This window comes from Oncorhynchus kisutch, linkage group LG23 (genome assembly GCF_002021735.2).
Source record: "Oncorhynchus kisutch isolate 150728-3 linkage group LG23, Okis_V2, whole genome shotgun sequence".
Lineage (NCBI taxonomy): Eukaryota > Metazoa > Chordata > Actinopteri > Salmoniformes > Salmonidae > Oncorhynchus > Oncorhynchus kisutch.
This window is the reverse complement of record NC_034196.2, coordinates 2,035,006-2,052,036: the sequence shown is the minus strand read 5'-3', so window position 1 is coordinate 2,052,036 and position 17,031 is coordinate 2,035,006. Positions and strand designations below refer to the sequence as shown.

Here is a 17,031-nt window from a genome sequence, read left to right as displayed (position 1 = left end):
TCACTTTTGATTTTAGAAAACACACCTGTGATCTTCATTTGTAGCAATGAGACTAGACACGTTGCGTAAGATGCCTCCTCCACTTTCAATGATGGCAAGGGTGTTGGTTTGGCTTCGGTACGTCAGAGTGCTAACCAGGAAGGCCAAAGCCCCCTCAACAGCACAGATGTCAGCTTTGTTCTCAGTGCAGTGAGCTGACAGGTTCCACAGGGCACTGAGGACACTCTTCAGAGTAGACTCCTATAAAAAGGGAAAGAGGACAAACTATTAGCCCGTGAATACATCTTTAGGCAAATATCTTGATCAAATTCCTATTGGACATTTCATTCAAATATTTATACATTATGTGCTCCTAATTATATATTCGTACCAAAGTAACCAAGGTGACCTGTAATTGAAAGTGTATTCATGATGAGTCTCACCTTCTGTACCTCCAAGGCACACTCCATCAGAGCCCTGACGCTGCCCACCTCACGGAGGGTCTTCTTACTGTTCACATCTGCACGCCAGGACAGGTTCCTCAACACACTGGCAATCACCTGCTGTAGATCCTCACTCTCAGACTTCAGCTGAGCCACCATGGCCCTCATGCACCCCTTCATGGAACACAGTGTTGCCTGAGGATTGAAGATACAGAAAGATGCTTATTATTAAGTTGAAGTCATACTTTCTAGAACAAGATGATCATTGAATACACTTACTCTCAGGTGTAAGCACACATGTGGGAAGGTTTCCCAGACTCCGATTGACTCCTAAACTAAAAAGCTCAATGGAGATGAACTTCTTTCTTTTTTTACTCAAGGAATAGGCTTAATCTGGACCTGAGGAACCAGCCACAAGGTAGACATCCCAAAATGTTCTGTAACAATTCCACACACAATCAATCTATATCTGACATTAGGCTACATAGTCTGAATAAGCTCACCTTATTGGCAACATCCCCAAAGGTGAGGTTGGTGAGGGCCATGCCAGCGTATCTCCTCAGAGTGACGCTGTAGTGGTCGCTGGTGAGGCCATAGATTTCACAATCCACTTGGAGCAGCTCCCCTATAGCCTGCAGGCCCCCTGGAAACACACAGCGCACGTAGCAGGAGAAATGCCAATCAATACATTGAATTAGTCTGCCCCATGAATGTTCTACTATATAATGTCCTATGCAACGCACCTAATTAAGATCCTACATATTTACAGTGATGAATACATCAATTATTTCTCTAACATAATAAGTAGCTCTGTTCTGTTATGGTTGCTTGGTGATGATAATGGTATGAAATATAAAATCCATCAAATGTGTTTATATTTAAAGATCACTGCCTGGAAAGCAGTGGAGGTGATTACCTTGGTTAATTATTCAAAGTAAAAAATTATGTGCATTTGATGAATGCTTACCGAGCTCATTCATAGCATGCCTGTGCTCTTCGTCAAAGGACAGCTTCATAAGAACACACACCGCTGGGCAGATCTGATGCTCCACGGGAGAGGGCACTGGGGTTCACACAAACACACCATTTGGTAAGAAAAACCCATTACCTGTCCAAATGTCCATTCACTAACCAAATCAACACAGTTCATCTATACGACACAATATTTTATTTCATTGAAATTCAGCAATACATACACCAACACATCAAGACTAGATACACAAAATCAATACAACACAGTAAAAACAGCCTCACTGGGGTTCTTGTCCTGGTCCACTCCTCTCTCATGGCTTTCCTGCCACTCCCAGCAGGTCTCACAGTAGACCCTGATCTGCTCCAGGAGGTGCAGCACTCTGATCTCCCTGCGACCCCTCTTATCATCAGGCTGGGAGTGGATAATGTTATGAAGGGCGGCGCTGGCTCTCGCCCGGGCCTCCTTGCTTCCCCGTGAGTTCCCCAGCAGCACAGAGTCCTTGAATTGAATAGAATCAAATGTTATTTGGGGTTAAAAAAAATGATACATACATCGACAAGATATTTGATCCCAGAGGATGTAACGTGAAAGCATGAATTTACACATATTTCCAAAGTGATCCTTCATGGTAAAACAAATAACTTGATCAAAATCAAAGTTATCTATAAAAAAAAGTGTAACATTTCAAACCTTGTCGTTGCCGTGGAGGAGCTGGATGAGTAAGGGAAGGCAGCCAGACTGACGCATGGCGATGCAGCTGTCCTGAGAGCTGGACATGGCAAGCAGAGTGCGAGACATGTCATCTTTATCATGGGTCCCCAGCATTGAAAGAAGGGAATATACCATCTCCACCTGTAGGGCAAGAAGGCCGACCATGAGAACAACTATATTGTAGAAGACACACAGATCATTTATAGGTCAAAACAAGTTATTCATATCGAAATTGAGAACATTATACCCCTTGGGATGCAATCTAATTTATGTGGGCTACTTCTGTTAAAATAAATGTAAAACCTTTATGCAGCGCAGCAGGAGATGGTTTTATGAAATTGCTAAACTACACTGACAAAAATATAAATGCAACATGTAAAGTGTTGGTCCCATGAGCTGAAATAAAAGACCCCAGAAATATTCCATGTGCACAAAAAAGCACATTTCACTCAAATTCTGTGCACACATTTGTTTACATCCCTGTTAGAGATCATTTATCCTTTGCCAAGATAATCCATCCACCTGACAGGTGTGGCTTATCAAGAAGCTGATTAAACAGCATGGTCATTACACAGATGCACCTTGAGCTGGGAATAAAAGGCCACTAAAATGTGCAGTTGTGTCACAACACAATGCCACAGATGTCTCAAGTTGAGGGAGCATACAATTGGCATGCTACCTTACGGAATGTCCACCAGAGCGGTTGCCAAATAATTTAAATGTTAATTTCTCTACCATAATCGTTTGAGAATTTGGGAGTACATCCAACTAGCCTCACAACCGCAGACCACACTTTGTGTGGGTGAGACATTTTGCGAATTGTGAACAGAGTTCCCATGATGGCAGTGGGGTTATGGTATGGGCAGGCATAAGTTACAGACAAAGAACACAATTGCAATTTACAGATGGCAATTTCAATGCACAAATATACCATCAGATCCTGAGGCCCATTGTGAGACCCATTTTTTTAAGGTAACTGGGACCAACAGACGCATATTTTTTATTCCAAGTTATGTGATACCCATAGAATAGGGCCTAATGAACTTACTTCAATTGACCGATTTACTCATGTGAAATTGTTGCATGTTGCGTTTATATTTTTGTTCAGTACAGATAACATTTCACAATTCCAGTTTGGACATGCAGGCAGATCTCATGTGGTTAATTGTTAACGGGGGCTGTTTCATAGTAACAGTAGAACTATATCAACCAGAGGTGTATTAGAATCTCTGGTTACCTTGGTGCCCAGGTGACTGGTCAGTCGGCGGGGCACAGAGTAACTACCCACACCCAAATTTATTTCACTGGCAGAATCCTGATCCAGGCGACTGCTTGAACCCTAAAAGAAATTAAGAAAAACATTTTATCAAGAAAACATCCCTGGTCATCCCTACTGCCTCTGATCTGGAGGACTCACTAAACAGAGAACATCCCTGGTCATCCCTACTGCCTCTGATCTGGAGGACTCACTAAACAGAGAACATCCCTGGTCATCCCTACTGCCTCTGATCTGGAGGACTCACTAAACAGAGAACATCCCTAGTCATCCCTACTGCCTCTGATCTGGAGGACTCACTAAACAGAGAACATCCCTGGTCATCCCTACTGCCTCTGATCTGGAGGACTCACTAAACAGAGAACATCCCTGGTCATCCCTACTGCCTCTGATCTGGAGGACTCACTAAACAGAGAACATCCCTGGTCATCCCTACTGCCTCTGATCTGGAGGACTCACTAAACAGAGAACATCCCTGGTCATCCCTACTACCTCTGATCTGGAGGACTCACTAAACAGAGAACATCCCTGGTCATCCCTACTACCTCTGATCTGGAGGACTCACTAAACAGAAAACATCCCTGGTCATCCCTACTACCTCTGATCTGGAGGACTCACTAAACAGAAAACATCCCTGGTCATCCCTACTGCCTCTGATCTGGAGGACTCACTAAACAGAGAACATCCCTGGTCATCCCTACTGCCTCTGATCTGGAGGACTCACTAAACAGAGAACATCCCTAGTCATCCCTATTGCCTCTGATCTGGAGGACTCACTAAACAGAGAACATCCCTGGTCATCCCTACTGCCTCTGATCTGGAGGACTCACTAAACAGAGAACATCCCTAGTCATCCCTACTGCCTCTGATCTGGAGGACTCACTAAACAGAGAACATCCCTGGTCATCCCTACTACCTCTGATCTGGAGGACTCACTAAACAGAAAACATCCCTGGTCATCCCTACTGCCTCTGATCTGGAGGACTCACTAAACAGAGAACATCCCTGGTCATCCCTACTGCCTCTGATCTGGAGGACTCACTAAACAGAGAACATCCCTAGTCATCCCTACTGCCTCTGATCTGGAGGACTCACTAAACAGAGAACATCCCTGGTCATCCCTACTACCTCTGATCTGGAGGACTCACTAAACAGAAATGCTTTGTTTGTAAATGTTACAAATGCAAGGAGGCTTGTTGAGCAATTCAACTGAACTTTACTTCAGATAAATATGTTAACTCGTACAAAACTCACTCGTCCAATCCTCACACCTCCGTTCATGCACAACGTGCCCCATACATTCTCAAAGCAACAGTATTAAATACTCAACTGAGCTACGACACAATATTACCGAACCCAACTGTAAATTATGAGTGTTGGAGTGTGCCCCTGGCTATCCGTCAAAAACATTGTGCCATCTGGTTTGCTTTTAACATAGGGAATTTGAAATTGTTTATACTTTTACTTTTGATACCTAAGTACATCTTGATGCTAAGAATTGATAGCAATCAAGAGTAAACTGACTGAACTCAAACGTGAATGTGTCTCCCTCTGCATTGTATGATACACCCACTGGGCTATAATGGATACGCAGAGAGCAACTGGCTGCAAAAGAGCTGAGCGCAGAACTCAGAAACTCAGCAGGTAACATCAATTGTAAACAACATCGCGCACGCCTGTTCGCAAAACTACGTGGAGATACGAGATCAGAGCATGTCAATGTTCTATTTCACACCGAGGCAAAGTGGTTATTGAGGGGATAAAGATTTGTTTTTAATTGAGAGGAACTGTTGTCATTCACAATGGCCTTTGTTGAATTTCTGTGTAATGAAAATTTTAAAAAAGAGGTGTCTCCTTACCTATGTAACAGACATATTTGGGAAACTGTACGAACTAAAAGCAAGCATGCAGGGGAAATTCAAAACAATTCAACAGATGAGTGACCAAATCAGCGAAATCCAGTCGACTGTGATCCTATCTAAGCTAAGTGCCAGTAAGTGAAATCCAACAGCTAATCTGTCATGTGACTGACTGCCGCAGACAACGCATTCACGGTTCACTATTTGGGTTTATTGGCGGTAACCCGGTTACCCGAGATTTATTGCCCAAAACCACTCCCTTTTCCAGGGATAAATTAATGTGAGAAACCAGTAAATTATAATACATTATTTATACACACAGCATGAAGTGAACTGGTAAATGATATGCGATGTCTAAATATGGATTCTCTATGGCCTTCACTCTGGTCACAGTACGATGAATCATCGACGCTCAGGGTGGTGACCGACAGCCCATTTCAGTATGTAGACCCATCACGGTAACTTTATTTTATTGTGACAGTTAGACCTACATTTGCAGAAGCATAGCCTATGCTACATATAAAGAGTGAATGCATGTTTAAACAAGTATTTTTTTCCATATATAGACACACCGTATGTGTTTCAATAAAATCAACTATATGCATTGAGTTGTATGATGCTTTCAGCTTACTGTTTGATGAAATAAAACAAATGACTCAAGAGTGAGCCAGAGATCTAGAGGAAGAAAAGAAAAACCTTGACCTAACCATTCTCCTCCCGCTGGCTTTCGCAGATTCTGCCGTTACTCTCCAGAAGTTGCCAGTAATAGGTTACACGAGGAGTCGGCAACCTTGTGGAATGCCAATTTATCTCACCATTTATACCAATCTGTGTGCCAGTTATGGTTTTCATATGCACATTTGTGGAACAGTTTCATTTAATTTATAATAACGTCTTCATATCGCAAAATCATTGTCATGTGGTTAATCAAAATTCAGACAAGAACGGTAAGACTGGAATTATAATACATTGAATGCATTAACAGAAATTAGCATAACCAAACAAACTAAGGGTTAATGTACTACTGGTGATACAGTATATGTGGAAGTGATATAGCCTACGCTAACAATCCAAATCAAACAATTCACACAATGACGTTATGAAACAATGCACAAATTGAGGAGAGCACATTCCTGGAGAGAGAAGTGCATTGTGCATCTGGGCACCGCATGGTCAATCTGACGTCTGCATTGGCCATGCAGCATTAACGGTGACACGGCCTCTGCAAAAGTCAGGGCATTCATACTCCTTGTGCATCACAGAGCAGTGCAGCGCTGTTGTGAAGGAAGTGGTCAAGGAAGTGAGTTTGTGTTTATACAGGATGTACCGCCCCCATCTACCGTCAACCAATCATGTCAATGCGGAGCTTTACAGAGTCCTCCGCATTGTTACAACATTTGGGAGGAACATGGAGCTCGATTTTGCCTCTGCAATTGTGTCACCCCCTCAATCATGGACACTTTTTGACAGTTGTGGCTGCTTTGCGTGATATATTGTTGTCTCTACCTTCTTGCCCTTTGTGCTGTTGTCTGTGCCCAACAATGTTTGTACCCTGTTTTGTGCTGCTACCATGTTGTGCTGCCACCATGTTGTGTTGCTACCATGTTGTTGTCATGTTGTGTTGCTACCACGATGTGTTGTCATGTGTTGCTGCCATGCTATGATGTCGTCTTAGGTCTATGTAGTGTTGTGTTCTCTCTTGTTGTTGTCATGTGTTGCTGCCATGCTATGATGTTGTCTTAGGTCTCTATGTAGTGTTGTGTTCTCTCTACCACGATGTGTTGTCATGTGTTGCTGCCATGCTATGATGTTGTCTTAGGTCTCTATGTAGTGTTGTGTTCTCTCTACCACGATGTGTTGTCATGTGTTGCTGCCATGCTATGATGTTGTCTTAGGTCTCTATGTAGTGTTGTGTTCTCTCTTGTTGTTGTCATGTGTTGCTGCCATGCTATGATGTTGTCTTAGGTCTCTATGTAGTGTTGTGTTCTCTCTACCACGATGTGTTGTCATGTGTTGCTGCCATGCTATGATGTGGTCTTAGGTCTCTATGTAGTGTTGTGTTCTCTCTACCACAATGTGTTGTGTGTTGCTGCCATGCTATGATGTGGTCTTAGGTCTCTATGTAGTGTTGTGTTCTCTCTACCACGATGTGTTGTGTGTTGCTGCCATGCTATGATGTTGTCTTAGGTCTCTATGTAGTGTTGTGTTCTCTCTACCACGATGTGTTGTCATGTGTTGCTGCCATGCTATGATGTGGTCTTAGGTCTCTATGTAGTGTTGTGTTCTCTCTACCACGATGTGTTGTGTGTTGCTGCCATGCTATGATGTGGTCTTAGGTCTCTATGTAGTGTTGTGTTCTCTCTTGTCGTGATGTGTGTTTTGTCCTATATCTTTGTTTCTTTGTATTTTTAATCCCAGCAGGAGGCCTTTTGCCTTTTGGTAGGCCGTCATTGTAAATAAGAATTATCTTAACTGACTTGCCTAGTTAAATAAAGGGTAAAAAAAAAAAGTAATATGGATCCCCACCACATAATCGGATCAAGCATAAATTGCCTTTTAGTCTAGGCATCCGCGATGGATTAGTTCACTGAGATGGGCATGTTTTGCTATTGCGCAACAAAATAATAATCTTGGTCGACCTACAGCCTCTAGACCAAACAATCGACCAGTTGACTAATTGGGGTCAGCCCTAGTTAGCTGAGAATACAATCAGAAATAGTGTTAGAATGACTGCCTTTGTCCCAAAGAAATACGTAAACATTGGCTGTTAATTACATCGAGAAAATGCTTGGAAGTCACAATAATTTTCATATATCCAAATGGGCTCGTGGGCCAAAAAGGTTTGGGAACCCCTGCAGTAAGGCTTTAACCTCAAGCCTCAGCGATACAACCTACACTGAAGACACAAATCATTAGAAATAACAGGAAAGTCGAGGCTCTAAGCACAGCCAAAAAGGCAGCTCACGATTGCTCAGCTGAACTTCCCTAACCAACATTGCCAGTCAGGCTAATGGCAGAAGAGATTTTCAGGAGCATAATAGGAGTAAAAGAATCAAATGAATCCATCAAACATTAACCACAAATCCTGCAAGCAATCTGTGTTTGAGATTGACTACATTGCAGTTGGACTGTACAGGATCAGTCTACAAATCTCCTTGTATCCTATAAAACAATGCTGATTATTTTTGATCAGGTATGAATGGAAGGTAAAAGATTGGCTTACCTGAGAACACCCAGCACTTGGCCCCCCACTGTCCCCTGAAGCCTGGGGTCCTTCACTCTGGCCAGCCTGGTCGTGCTTGCTCTGTGGGTGGGAAAGAAAGACAGATAGAAGGGTCAAACCTCAAGAGGAGAGGAGCAAACCATCAATGTAGCAGGCTAAATGAGGGATGAGAGGAACTAGTCAACAGAGAGAGGATACAGAATCCGTCACCAGAGCGTGCAAGACAGTAGGAGAGAGGAGTGAGAGCGTGCAAGACAGTAGGAGAGGGAGTGAGAGAGCGTGCAAGACAGTAGGAGAGGGGGAGTGGGGGAGAGTGTTCAGACACTAGGCTAGCTAGAGCAGCTGCAGGAGCATCAGGCTTCCTCATCCCTGACCTACAAACTGTCGCTCAGTCTGCAGGATTAGTCAAAGAGGGGGAGTGAAATTAAATGTGTCCAATGAGATTAATCCACTCATGAAGAGAGGGGACACATGAGAGCCAGCACACATGCAGGCTGAGGGAACACACCAACTACACAAACAATTACCAACAGACATAAATGCACACACTGCATGGGCCACCAAATAAACACATGCAGGCATGAGTGCATCGGCTTGCATTCATTCATGCACAGACAGACTATGGCTTGCCTCTCCTTGGCTGTGCATACAACGTGAGCAGAAGGTAGGTCACTGGTTGACTGACTGACTGACTGACTGCACACATGCTCAGTCACTAGGTCAGCTAATGTGTTCAGTGCTGCAGACTTCAAATGAAATTGAAAATAGCTCTTTTTCATATTTAACACAGGGAGAGAGAACAAGAGAAAGCCTATGGTTGATTTCACCCCCCAGAATCAGATACTGGATGGAACTCCACATTCTAGAGTGGCTTCCAGCATTGTAGTGTTCTTCGGAGCCACAGTAAATAAATGCTGCTCTTGTTTAGGAGATTTGCAGAACACTGCAAAATTATTGGATGAAAGGACAGCGTGTTCAATATAGATTAACAGACACATCGGATCAGTAACCAAGCATTATTGTACACTAGTCCATGTCTATGAGTTGTTTCTCTGTAATGCAGGGATGTAGGGCATAGGCTAAACACTACAGAACTCATTGCATAGGGAAGCGGGTCGCTATCACCAGTACAACATGGAGGATTAAATAGATATCAGCAAATGGGATGGCTGACTCCGATATGGTATGAGACTCAGATGTAAGCAGCTTTTGGTTCTTTACATGACTAAAAGCTGAACAAACTGTAACCACAGCATGTATGTAGAGATGGAGATGTCCACACAGGCCAGGCAGTAGCCAGAATACAGAGAAAGTGCTGCCAGAAACAACAGGGGACAGAATATCTCATGGTAAATAGATTTAGGGCTGGGTTTACCAAACCCAGATTATGCATGTCCTTGACTAAAACATCCTTTCAATTACTTTTTCCCCCCCAGGACTAAACCTAATCTTGTTCCAAGAATCTGGCCCTAAATGTAATTACCGAGATATTATGTCCCTCTCGTTTCTGGCGACACCTTCTCTGGTTGTAGAACATGTCCTCCACGCATGTCATTCTAGTATATTAGGTCTGAGGCTGGTATAGGACGTACCTCTGGTTCTGCAGACTGGGACTGTAAGTGCTGTCGGAGCTTCAGCATGTCCTTCTCAATCTGCTGAATGCGAGCCACCCTCACCTGAAGTACAGCAGGACATTTAGAGGACGTGATCACTCAGAGAGGGTGAAATATTTCAATGATGTAACACTGACTGAATTAAAAACATATGAAGAGGCAGAGACAAATGTTCTTGCATTAAGTCCATTTACTAATGTCCAGCTCCCACCCATCTCAATCATTTTATCCCACTTACAGTATCCTGTCTGACCATTCTTTTTTCCCTGCGTTTGTATCCTCACTGACTCAACCCATATTCTGCCCTTTCTGTACCTGTATCCATTCATCTCATCCCTCTCTCCTCACCTGTGCCCTCTTCTCCATATCCTGGCAGGTTCCCAGCTGTTCCTCCATGGCGGCTCTGATTTGCCTCGCCTCATACTCCAGTTGCCTACGGGTCATATCAGTCTGCAGGGAGAATTGCTGCGAAAGAAAACAGGAACAACAAAACAACCATCAGTCATGTGATGAAATGGAGTGATTTCCCATATCTAATGCAGAGAGGAGACCTATTGACCATCGCCTCATCTTCATCAGATTATACATACAATTTCTGTATCGCTTTTGACAAGAAGAAACCCCAAATAAACACTTACATTCTCAGTCAGTGGCAGGCTGTCGATCCTCTTGGTGAGGTTCTGCAGCTGTGCGTAATACCAGTCTTTCTCCTTCTCCTCTTTTTCCAGCTCCGCCATCAGTAAAGACCTGACATGACAGAGACAAGCACACCTATTGACATCCAAGATACAAAACACTGACAGAAATCAGAGTGAATTTAAACACCAAATTAAAGACCTAATTCAAAGATACATATTCAGCATTGAAATACTAGAATAAAACAGGGAGGGTGTCCTGAATAAGAGTAAAGTAAAAATGCATCCTGTCTGTGACTAATGCTGGGAATACACTATGCAACCCAACAATGGTGCAGCCCACCAATGAATATTGTTGCAGTAAATCACAGTGTATAGCCAAGAATGCATTACTTAACACGTATAAACAAATGAGAAAATACATCATATGCATGTGGAAGGTATCAGTTAGAACCTGATCGAGACATTCTGTGAATCAAATATTGCAATTTGTTATAATACAAGCATAGAAGCTCACCTCTCCTTCTCTAGCTCTTCCAGGTAGCCAGCACTGTCTCGGCCCCCATTGGACACCCCTCTCCTGGGGAAGGAGCCCATATGGCTAGGACTGGGGCTGCTGTCCCCTGACCGCCCAGAGCCTGAGCCCTGCATGGAGGGCAGCTTAGGTCTTAGCTTCACCCCTGGGTAACTGTTAGGATCCAGGCTAATTTCTACAGGAGGAAGGAACATAAAATGTAGGTTATTTAATGGAAGCTTTGCGTTTCAGTGAGCTAATTCTGCCACCTTGTGTGTGCAACAATCGTCCTACATAAGCCTACAATTGGTCTGGCTCTGGCTGAGAAGCTTACTCTTCAGTCTTTCTAGGAGATGGATTTGTTCAGATGAATCGGTAGTCTCTTCTTCAATGCTTCCCTGTAGGTGTTTCAGCACCTCCTGAAACAAAGAAGAAACAAAAATGGGTTTTAATGTATTGTTCATAAACACACAATCACAAAGAAAAACATCTTGTAGGCTTATATGACCGACAGTAGAACCACATTGTAGATCGGCCCCTCCGTCACCACTCCTAGAAGGCATGCCACTAATGGATTTATAAGAAATAAGATGCCATAGTGGCGTTGACCTGAAGGGAGGATGCTTCTCTTTTGACTGATAGGTCTCAGTGTACTCTAGTCAACATTCGATACCATAGTGGCGTTGACCTGAAGGGAGGATGCTTCTCTTTTGACTGATAGGTCTCAGTGTACTCTGTAGTCAACATGTTCTGCCATAGTGGCATTGACCTGAAGGGAGGATGCTTCTCTTTTGACTGATAGGTCTCAGTGTACTCTAGTCAACATGTTCTGCCATAGTGGCGTTGACCTGAAGGGAGGATGCTTCTCTTTTGACTGATAGAAGACTAGAGTACACTGAGACCTATCAGTCAAAAGACTAGAGTACACTGAGACCTATCAGTCAGAAGACTAGAGTACACTGAGACCTGACTGATAGGTCTCAGTGTACTCTAGTCAACATCCTGTAGGTCACTTTGAGCACCGTTTTCCCCCCTATGGACATCATCTCCCTTCATTTCAGATCCCTGCATGGTTGTGCGTCTCAGTCTCTAGTCTTATTAGATTACAGGCTAACAAACATACAGTAGCCGACAAGAAATATATTGTTTGCTGTAGGCCTATATCCACAAATAAAAAGCTTTTTCTAAAGCACGTAGCCTAAACCCTAGCCTAAAACAGCACACTTAGTACTTAAAGCACCATTAAACCTCTTAAGGATTGGACCCTTTTCAATTTGTGCCTTTGTAGCTCAGGACCTGAAGCAAGTATATGCATATTCTTGATACCATTTGAAAGGAAACACTGATGTTAATGGAAATAAAAAATTAAAAAATAACGCATTTCAATCCCAGGAATGTCATTAGCGTATACACCAACTTTCATACATCTAGATTAGAGGTCGACCGATTCATCGGAATGGATTTCAAGTTTTCATAACAATCGGGAAATCTGTGTTTTGGACACCAATTAGGCTGATATATTTTTTTACGTCTTTATTTAAAATATCAATGCCTTTCTTTAAAATCAATACACAAGTATATCTTTTTAAACCTGCATATTTAGTTAATATTGCCTGCTAACATGAGTTTCTGATAATTAGGGAAATTGTGTCACTTCTCTTGCATTCCTTCCGTGCAAGCAGTCCGGGTATATTGCGTTGAGAACTGTGTGAAGTCCATTTATGTCTAACAAAGACTGTAACTAATTTGCCAGAATTGTACATAATTATGACATAACATTGAAGGTTGTACAATGTAACAGCAATATTTAGACTTATGGATGCCACCCGCTAGATAAAATACGGAACGGTTCCATATTTCACTGAAAGAATAATTTCTTCTCCAACACTTTGTTTTTGCATTATTTAAACCAAATTGAACATGTTTCATTATTTACTCGAGGCTAAATTGATTTTATTGATGTATTATATTAAGTTAAAATAAGTTAATTCAGTAGTTGTAATTGTAATTATTACAAATAAATACATTTTTAAAAAGCGTCCGATTAACTGGTATCGGCTTTTTTTGGTCCTCCAATAACCGCTATCGGTGTTGAAAAATCTTAAATCAGTTGACCTCTAATCTAGATGTGCCGGGCGGGGTGGGTGTGGAGCCAGAGAAAGCAGGGGTTCAAACTGTAGAAACCAGTTCCTACATTTGAATACATACATTTATTTTGTCAAACAAAACTATGCTATGTATTTATCTCCGGGAGCCTCAGGATGACAAATCAGAGCAAGATTACTGAACGCAAGTACATTATTTACCTTCAGAGGTGAATGTATCAAACCAGTTGCCGTGATAAGGTGTTGTGCACTCAAACAATAGCATGGTACTTTTTTCACTGTAATAGCTACTGTAAATTGGACAGTGCAGTTCGATAAGAATGTAAGCTTTCTGCCCATATAAGACATGTCTACGCCCTGGAACGTTTGCTGTTACTTACGTCATTCTAGTCACATTAGCGCACGTTAGCATCAACCATCCCGGTATAGGGACAACGATCCACTATAGGCTAATGACCAATTTTAAAATGGAACCATGAACCTAATGTAGCCTACACCTCAAAGATCTACAGATTTAAAACGCTCTATGCCAGGGTTTGTTAGAGTACGTGTCCTGTCCATAAGTCCTGTCCATTACTGTAGAAAACTCCCTTGCTACAGGAGGACTTACTGAACCTATAAGCGGTGAAAGGACTTCTAGAGGAGAGTAATAGTCCAGCGTTAAAACTATAATCATACAGCATAACGAGCGAGAGGCTGGGTACGAGCCTCGAGTCCATACGACAGGTTGGGTACGAGAGGCTGGGTACGAGCAGGTCCATACGACAGGTTGGGTACGAGAGGTTGGGTACGAGCCTCGAGTGCATACGACAGGTTGGGTACGAGAGGCTGGGTACGAGCAGGTCCATACGACAGGTTGGGTACGATAGGCTGGGTACGAGCCTCGAGTGCATACGACAGGTTGGGTACGAGAGGCTGGGTACGAGCAGGTCCATACGACAGGTTGGGTACGAGCAGGTCCATACGACAGGTTGGGTACGAGAGGCTGGGTACGAGCCTCGAGTCCATACGACAGGTTGGGTACGAGAGGCTGGGTACGAGCAGGTCCATACGACAGGTTGGGTACGAGAGGCTGGGTACGAGCCTCGAGTCCATACGACAGGTTGGGTACGAGAGGCTGGGTACGAGCAGGTCCATACGACAAGTTGGGTACGAGAGGCTGGGTGCGAGCCTCGAGTCCATACGACAGGTTGGGTACGAGAGGCTGGGTACGAGCAGGTCCATACGACAGGTTGGGTACGAGAGGCTGGGTACGAGCCTCGAGTCCATACGACAGGTTGGGTACGAGAGGCTGGGTACGAGCAGGTCCATACGACAGGTTGGGTACGAGAGGCTGGGTACGAGCCTCGAGTCCATCCGACAGGTTGGGTACGAGAGGCTGGGTACGAGCAGGTCCATACGACAGGTTGGGTACGAGAGGCTGGGTACGAGCCTCGAGTCCATACGACAGGTTGGGTACGAGAGGCTGGGTACGAGCAGGTCCATACGACAGGTTGGGTACGAGAGGCTGGGTACGAGCCCCGAGTCCATCCGACAGGTTGGGTACGAGAGGCTGGGTACGAGCAGGTCCATACGACAGGTTGGGTACGAGAGGCTGGGTACGAGCAGGTCCATACGACAGGTTGGGTACGAGAGGCTGGGTACGAGCAGGTCCATACGACAGGTTGGGTACGAGAGGCTGGGTACGAGCAGGTCCATACGACAGGTTGGGTACGAGCCTCGAGTCCATACGACAGGTTGGGTACGACAGGTTGGGTACGAGCAGGTCCATACGACAGGTTGGGTACGAGAGGCTGGGTACGAGCAGGTCCATACGACAGGTTGGGTACGAGAGGCTGGGTACGAGCCGGTCCATACGACAGGTTGGGTACGAGAGGCTGGGTACGAGCCTCGAGTCCATACGACAGGTTGGGTACGAGAGGCTGGGTACGAGCAGGTCCATACGACAGGTTGGGTACGAGAGGCTGGGTACGAGCAGGTCCATACGACAGGTTGGGTACGAGAGGCTGGGTACGAGCAGGTCCATACGACAGGTTGGGTACGAGAGGCTGGGTACGAGCCTCGAGTCCATACGACAGGTTGGGTACGAGAGGCTGGGTACGAGCAGGTCCATACGACAGGTTGGGTACGAGAGGCTGGGTACGAGCAGGTCCATACGACAGGTTGGGTACGAGAGGCTGGGTACGAGCAGGTCCATACGACAGGTTGGGTACGAGAGGCTGAGTACGAGCAGGTCCATACGACAGGTTGGGTACGAGAGGCTGGGTACGAGCAGGTCCATACGACAGGTTGGGTACGAGCCTCGAGTCCATACGACAGGTTGGGTACGACAGGTTGGGTACGAGAGGCTGGGTACGAGCAGGTCCATACGACAGGTTGGGTACGAGAGGCTGGGTACGAGCCTCGAGTCCATACGACAGGTTGGGTACGAGAGGCTGGGTACGAGCCTCGAGTCCATACGACAGGTTGGGTACGACAGGTTGGGTACGAGAGGCTGGGTACGAGCAGGTCCATACGACAGGTTTGGTACGAGAGGCTGGGTACGAGCCTCGAGTCCATACGACAGGTTGGGTACGAGAGGCTGGGTACGAGCCTCGAGTCCATACGACAGGTTGGGTACGAGAGGCTGGGTACGAGCCTCGAGTCCATACGACAGGTTGGGTACGAGAGGCTGGGTACGAGCAGGTCCATACGACAGGTTGGGTACGAGCCTCGAGTCCATACGACAGGTTGGGTACGAGAGGCTGGGTACGAGCAGGTCCATACGACAGGTTGGGTACGAGAGGCTGGGTACGAGCCTCGAGTCCATACGACAGGTTGGGTACGAGAGGCTGGGTACGAGCCTCGAGTCCATACGACAGGTTGGGTACGAGAGGCTGGGTACGAGCAGGTCCATACGACAGGTTGGGTACGAGAGGCTGGGTACGAGCAGGTCCATACGACAGGTTGGGTACGAGAGGCTGGGTACGAGCAGGTCCATACGACAGGTTGGGTACGAGAGGCTGGGTACGAGCCTCGAGTCCATACGACAGGTTGGGTACGAGAGGCTGGGTACGAGCAGGTCCATACGACAGGTTGGGTACGAGAGGCTGGGTACGAGCAGGTCCATACGACAGGTTGGGTACGAGAGGCTGGGTACGAGCAGGTCCATACGACAGGTTGGGTACGAGAGGCTGGGTACGAGCCTCGAGTCCATACGACAGGTTGGGTACGAGAGGCTGGGTACGAGCAGGTCCATACGACAGGTTGGGTACGAGAGGCTGGGTACGAGCAGGTCCATACGACAGGTTGGGTACGAGAGGCTGGGTACGAGCAGGTCCATCCGACAGGTTGGACCTTGTATTAACTACAATTTTGTGTTGCAGGTCATTCGTCAAAAGTTACTACACATTTCTTTCCAGGTTGAATGGGTGTTTATAGTTTGGATATGCCATTTTTTAAGTGGAAGAGAAAGAGTAGTCTCCTGACCTGCGGTGAGATCAAAGGGTCAGAGTAGAGGAGCGATGTCTGACAACATGTCGGGTGACAATGCGGCTCCCCCTCAGGAAACAGGGCTTTCCGTCCACCTTGGTTGTCTCTAGCCAGAGAGCAGACAGAGGCCACATCCATCCAGCTGCATTACATTGAAAGGTTTACTCCCAACAGATGACCCGGAGGGGTCAGTGTCCGTTGACCTCTACCCCTTAACCTCTGACCCAAG

The 17,031-nt window shown here is 45.3% G+C and overlaps 1 protein-coding gene across 3 annotated transcripts in view; it reads right to left on the bottom strand.

Annotated features, from left to right (window-relative positions):
• The window catches only part of LOC109868722 (adenomatous polyposis coli protein), a 73,124-nt gene that overhangs the window by 11,251 nt on the left and 44,842 nt on the right, over window positions 1-17,031 (bottom strand). For all 3 annotated transcript variants that reach the window (XM_031802355.1, XM_020458447.2, XM_031802354.1), the window contains exons 3-15: window positions 11,561-11,645; window positions 11,230-11,422; window positions 10,716-10,824; window positions 10,426-10,542; window positions 10,057-10,140; window positions 8,465-8,545; window positions 3,344-3,445; window positions 2,086-2,247; window positions 1,677-1,893; window positions 1,390-1,485; window positions 926-1,065; window positions 423-617; window positions 26-240 (exon numbers count right to left, since the gene is read on the bottom strand). In XM_031802355.1, coding sequence (XP_031658215.1) covers window positions 26-240; window positions 423-617; window positions 926-1,065; window positions 1,390-1,485; window positions 1,677-1,893; window positions 2,086-2,247; window positions 3,344-3,445; window positions 8,465-8,545; window positions 10,057-10,140; window positions 10,426-10,542; window positions 10,716-10,824; window positions 11,230-11,422; window positions 11,561-11,645 — 1,796 coding nt within the window. The remainder of the gene's footprint in view (window positions 1-25; window positions 241-422; window positions 618-925; window positions 1,066-1,389; window positions 1,486-1,676; window positions 1,894-2,085; window positions 2,248-3,343; window positions 3,446-8,464; window positions 8,546-10,056; window positions 10,141-10,425; window positions 10,543-10,715; window positions 10,825-11,229; window positions 11,423-11,560; window positions 11,646-17,031) is intronic.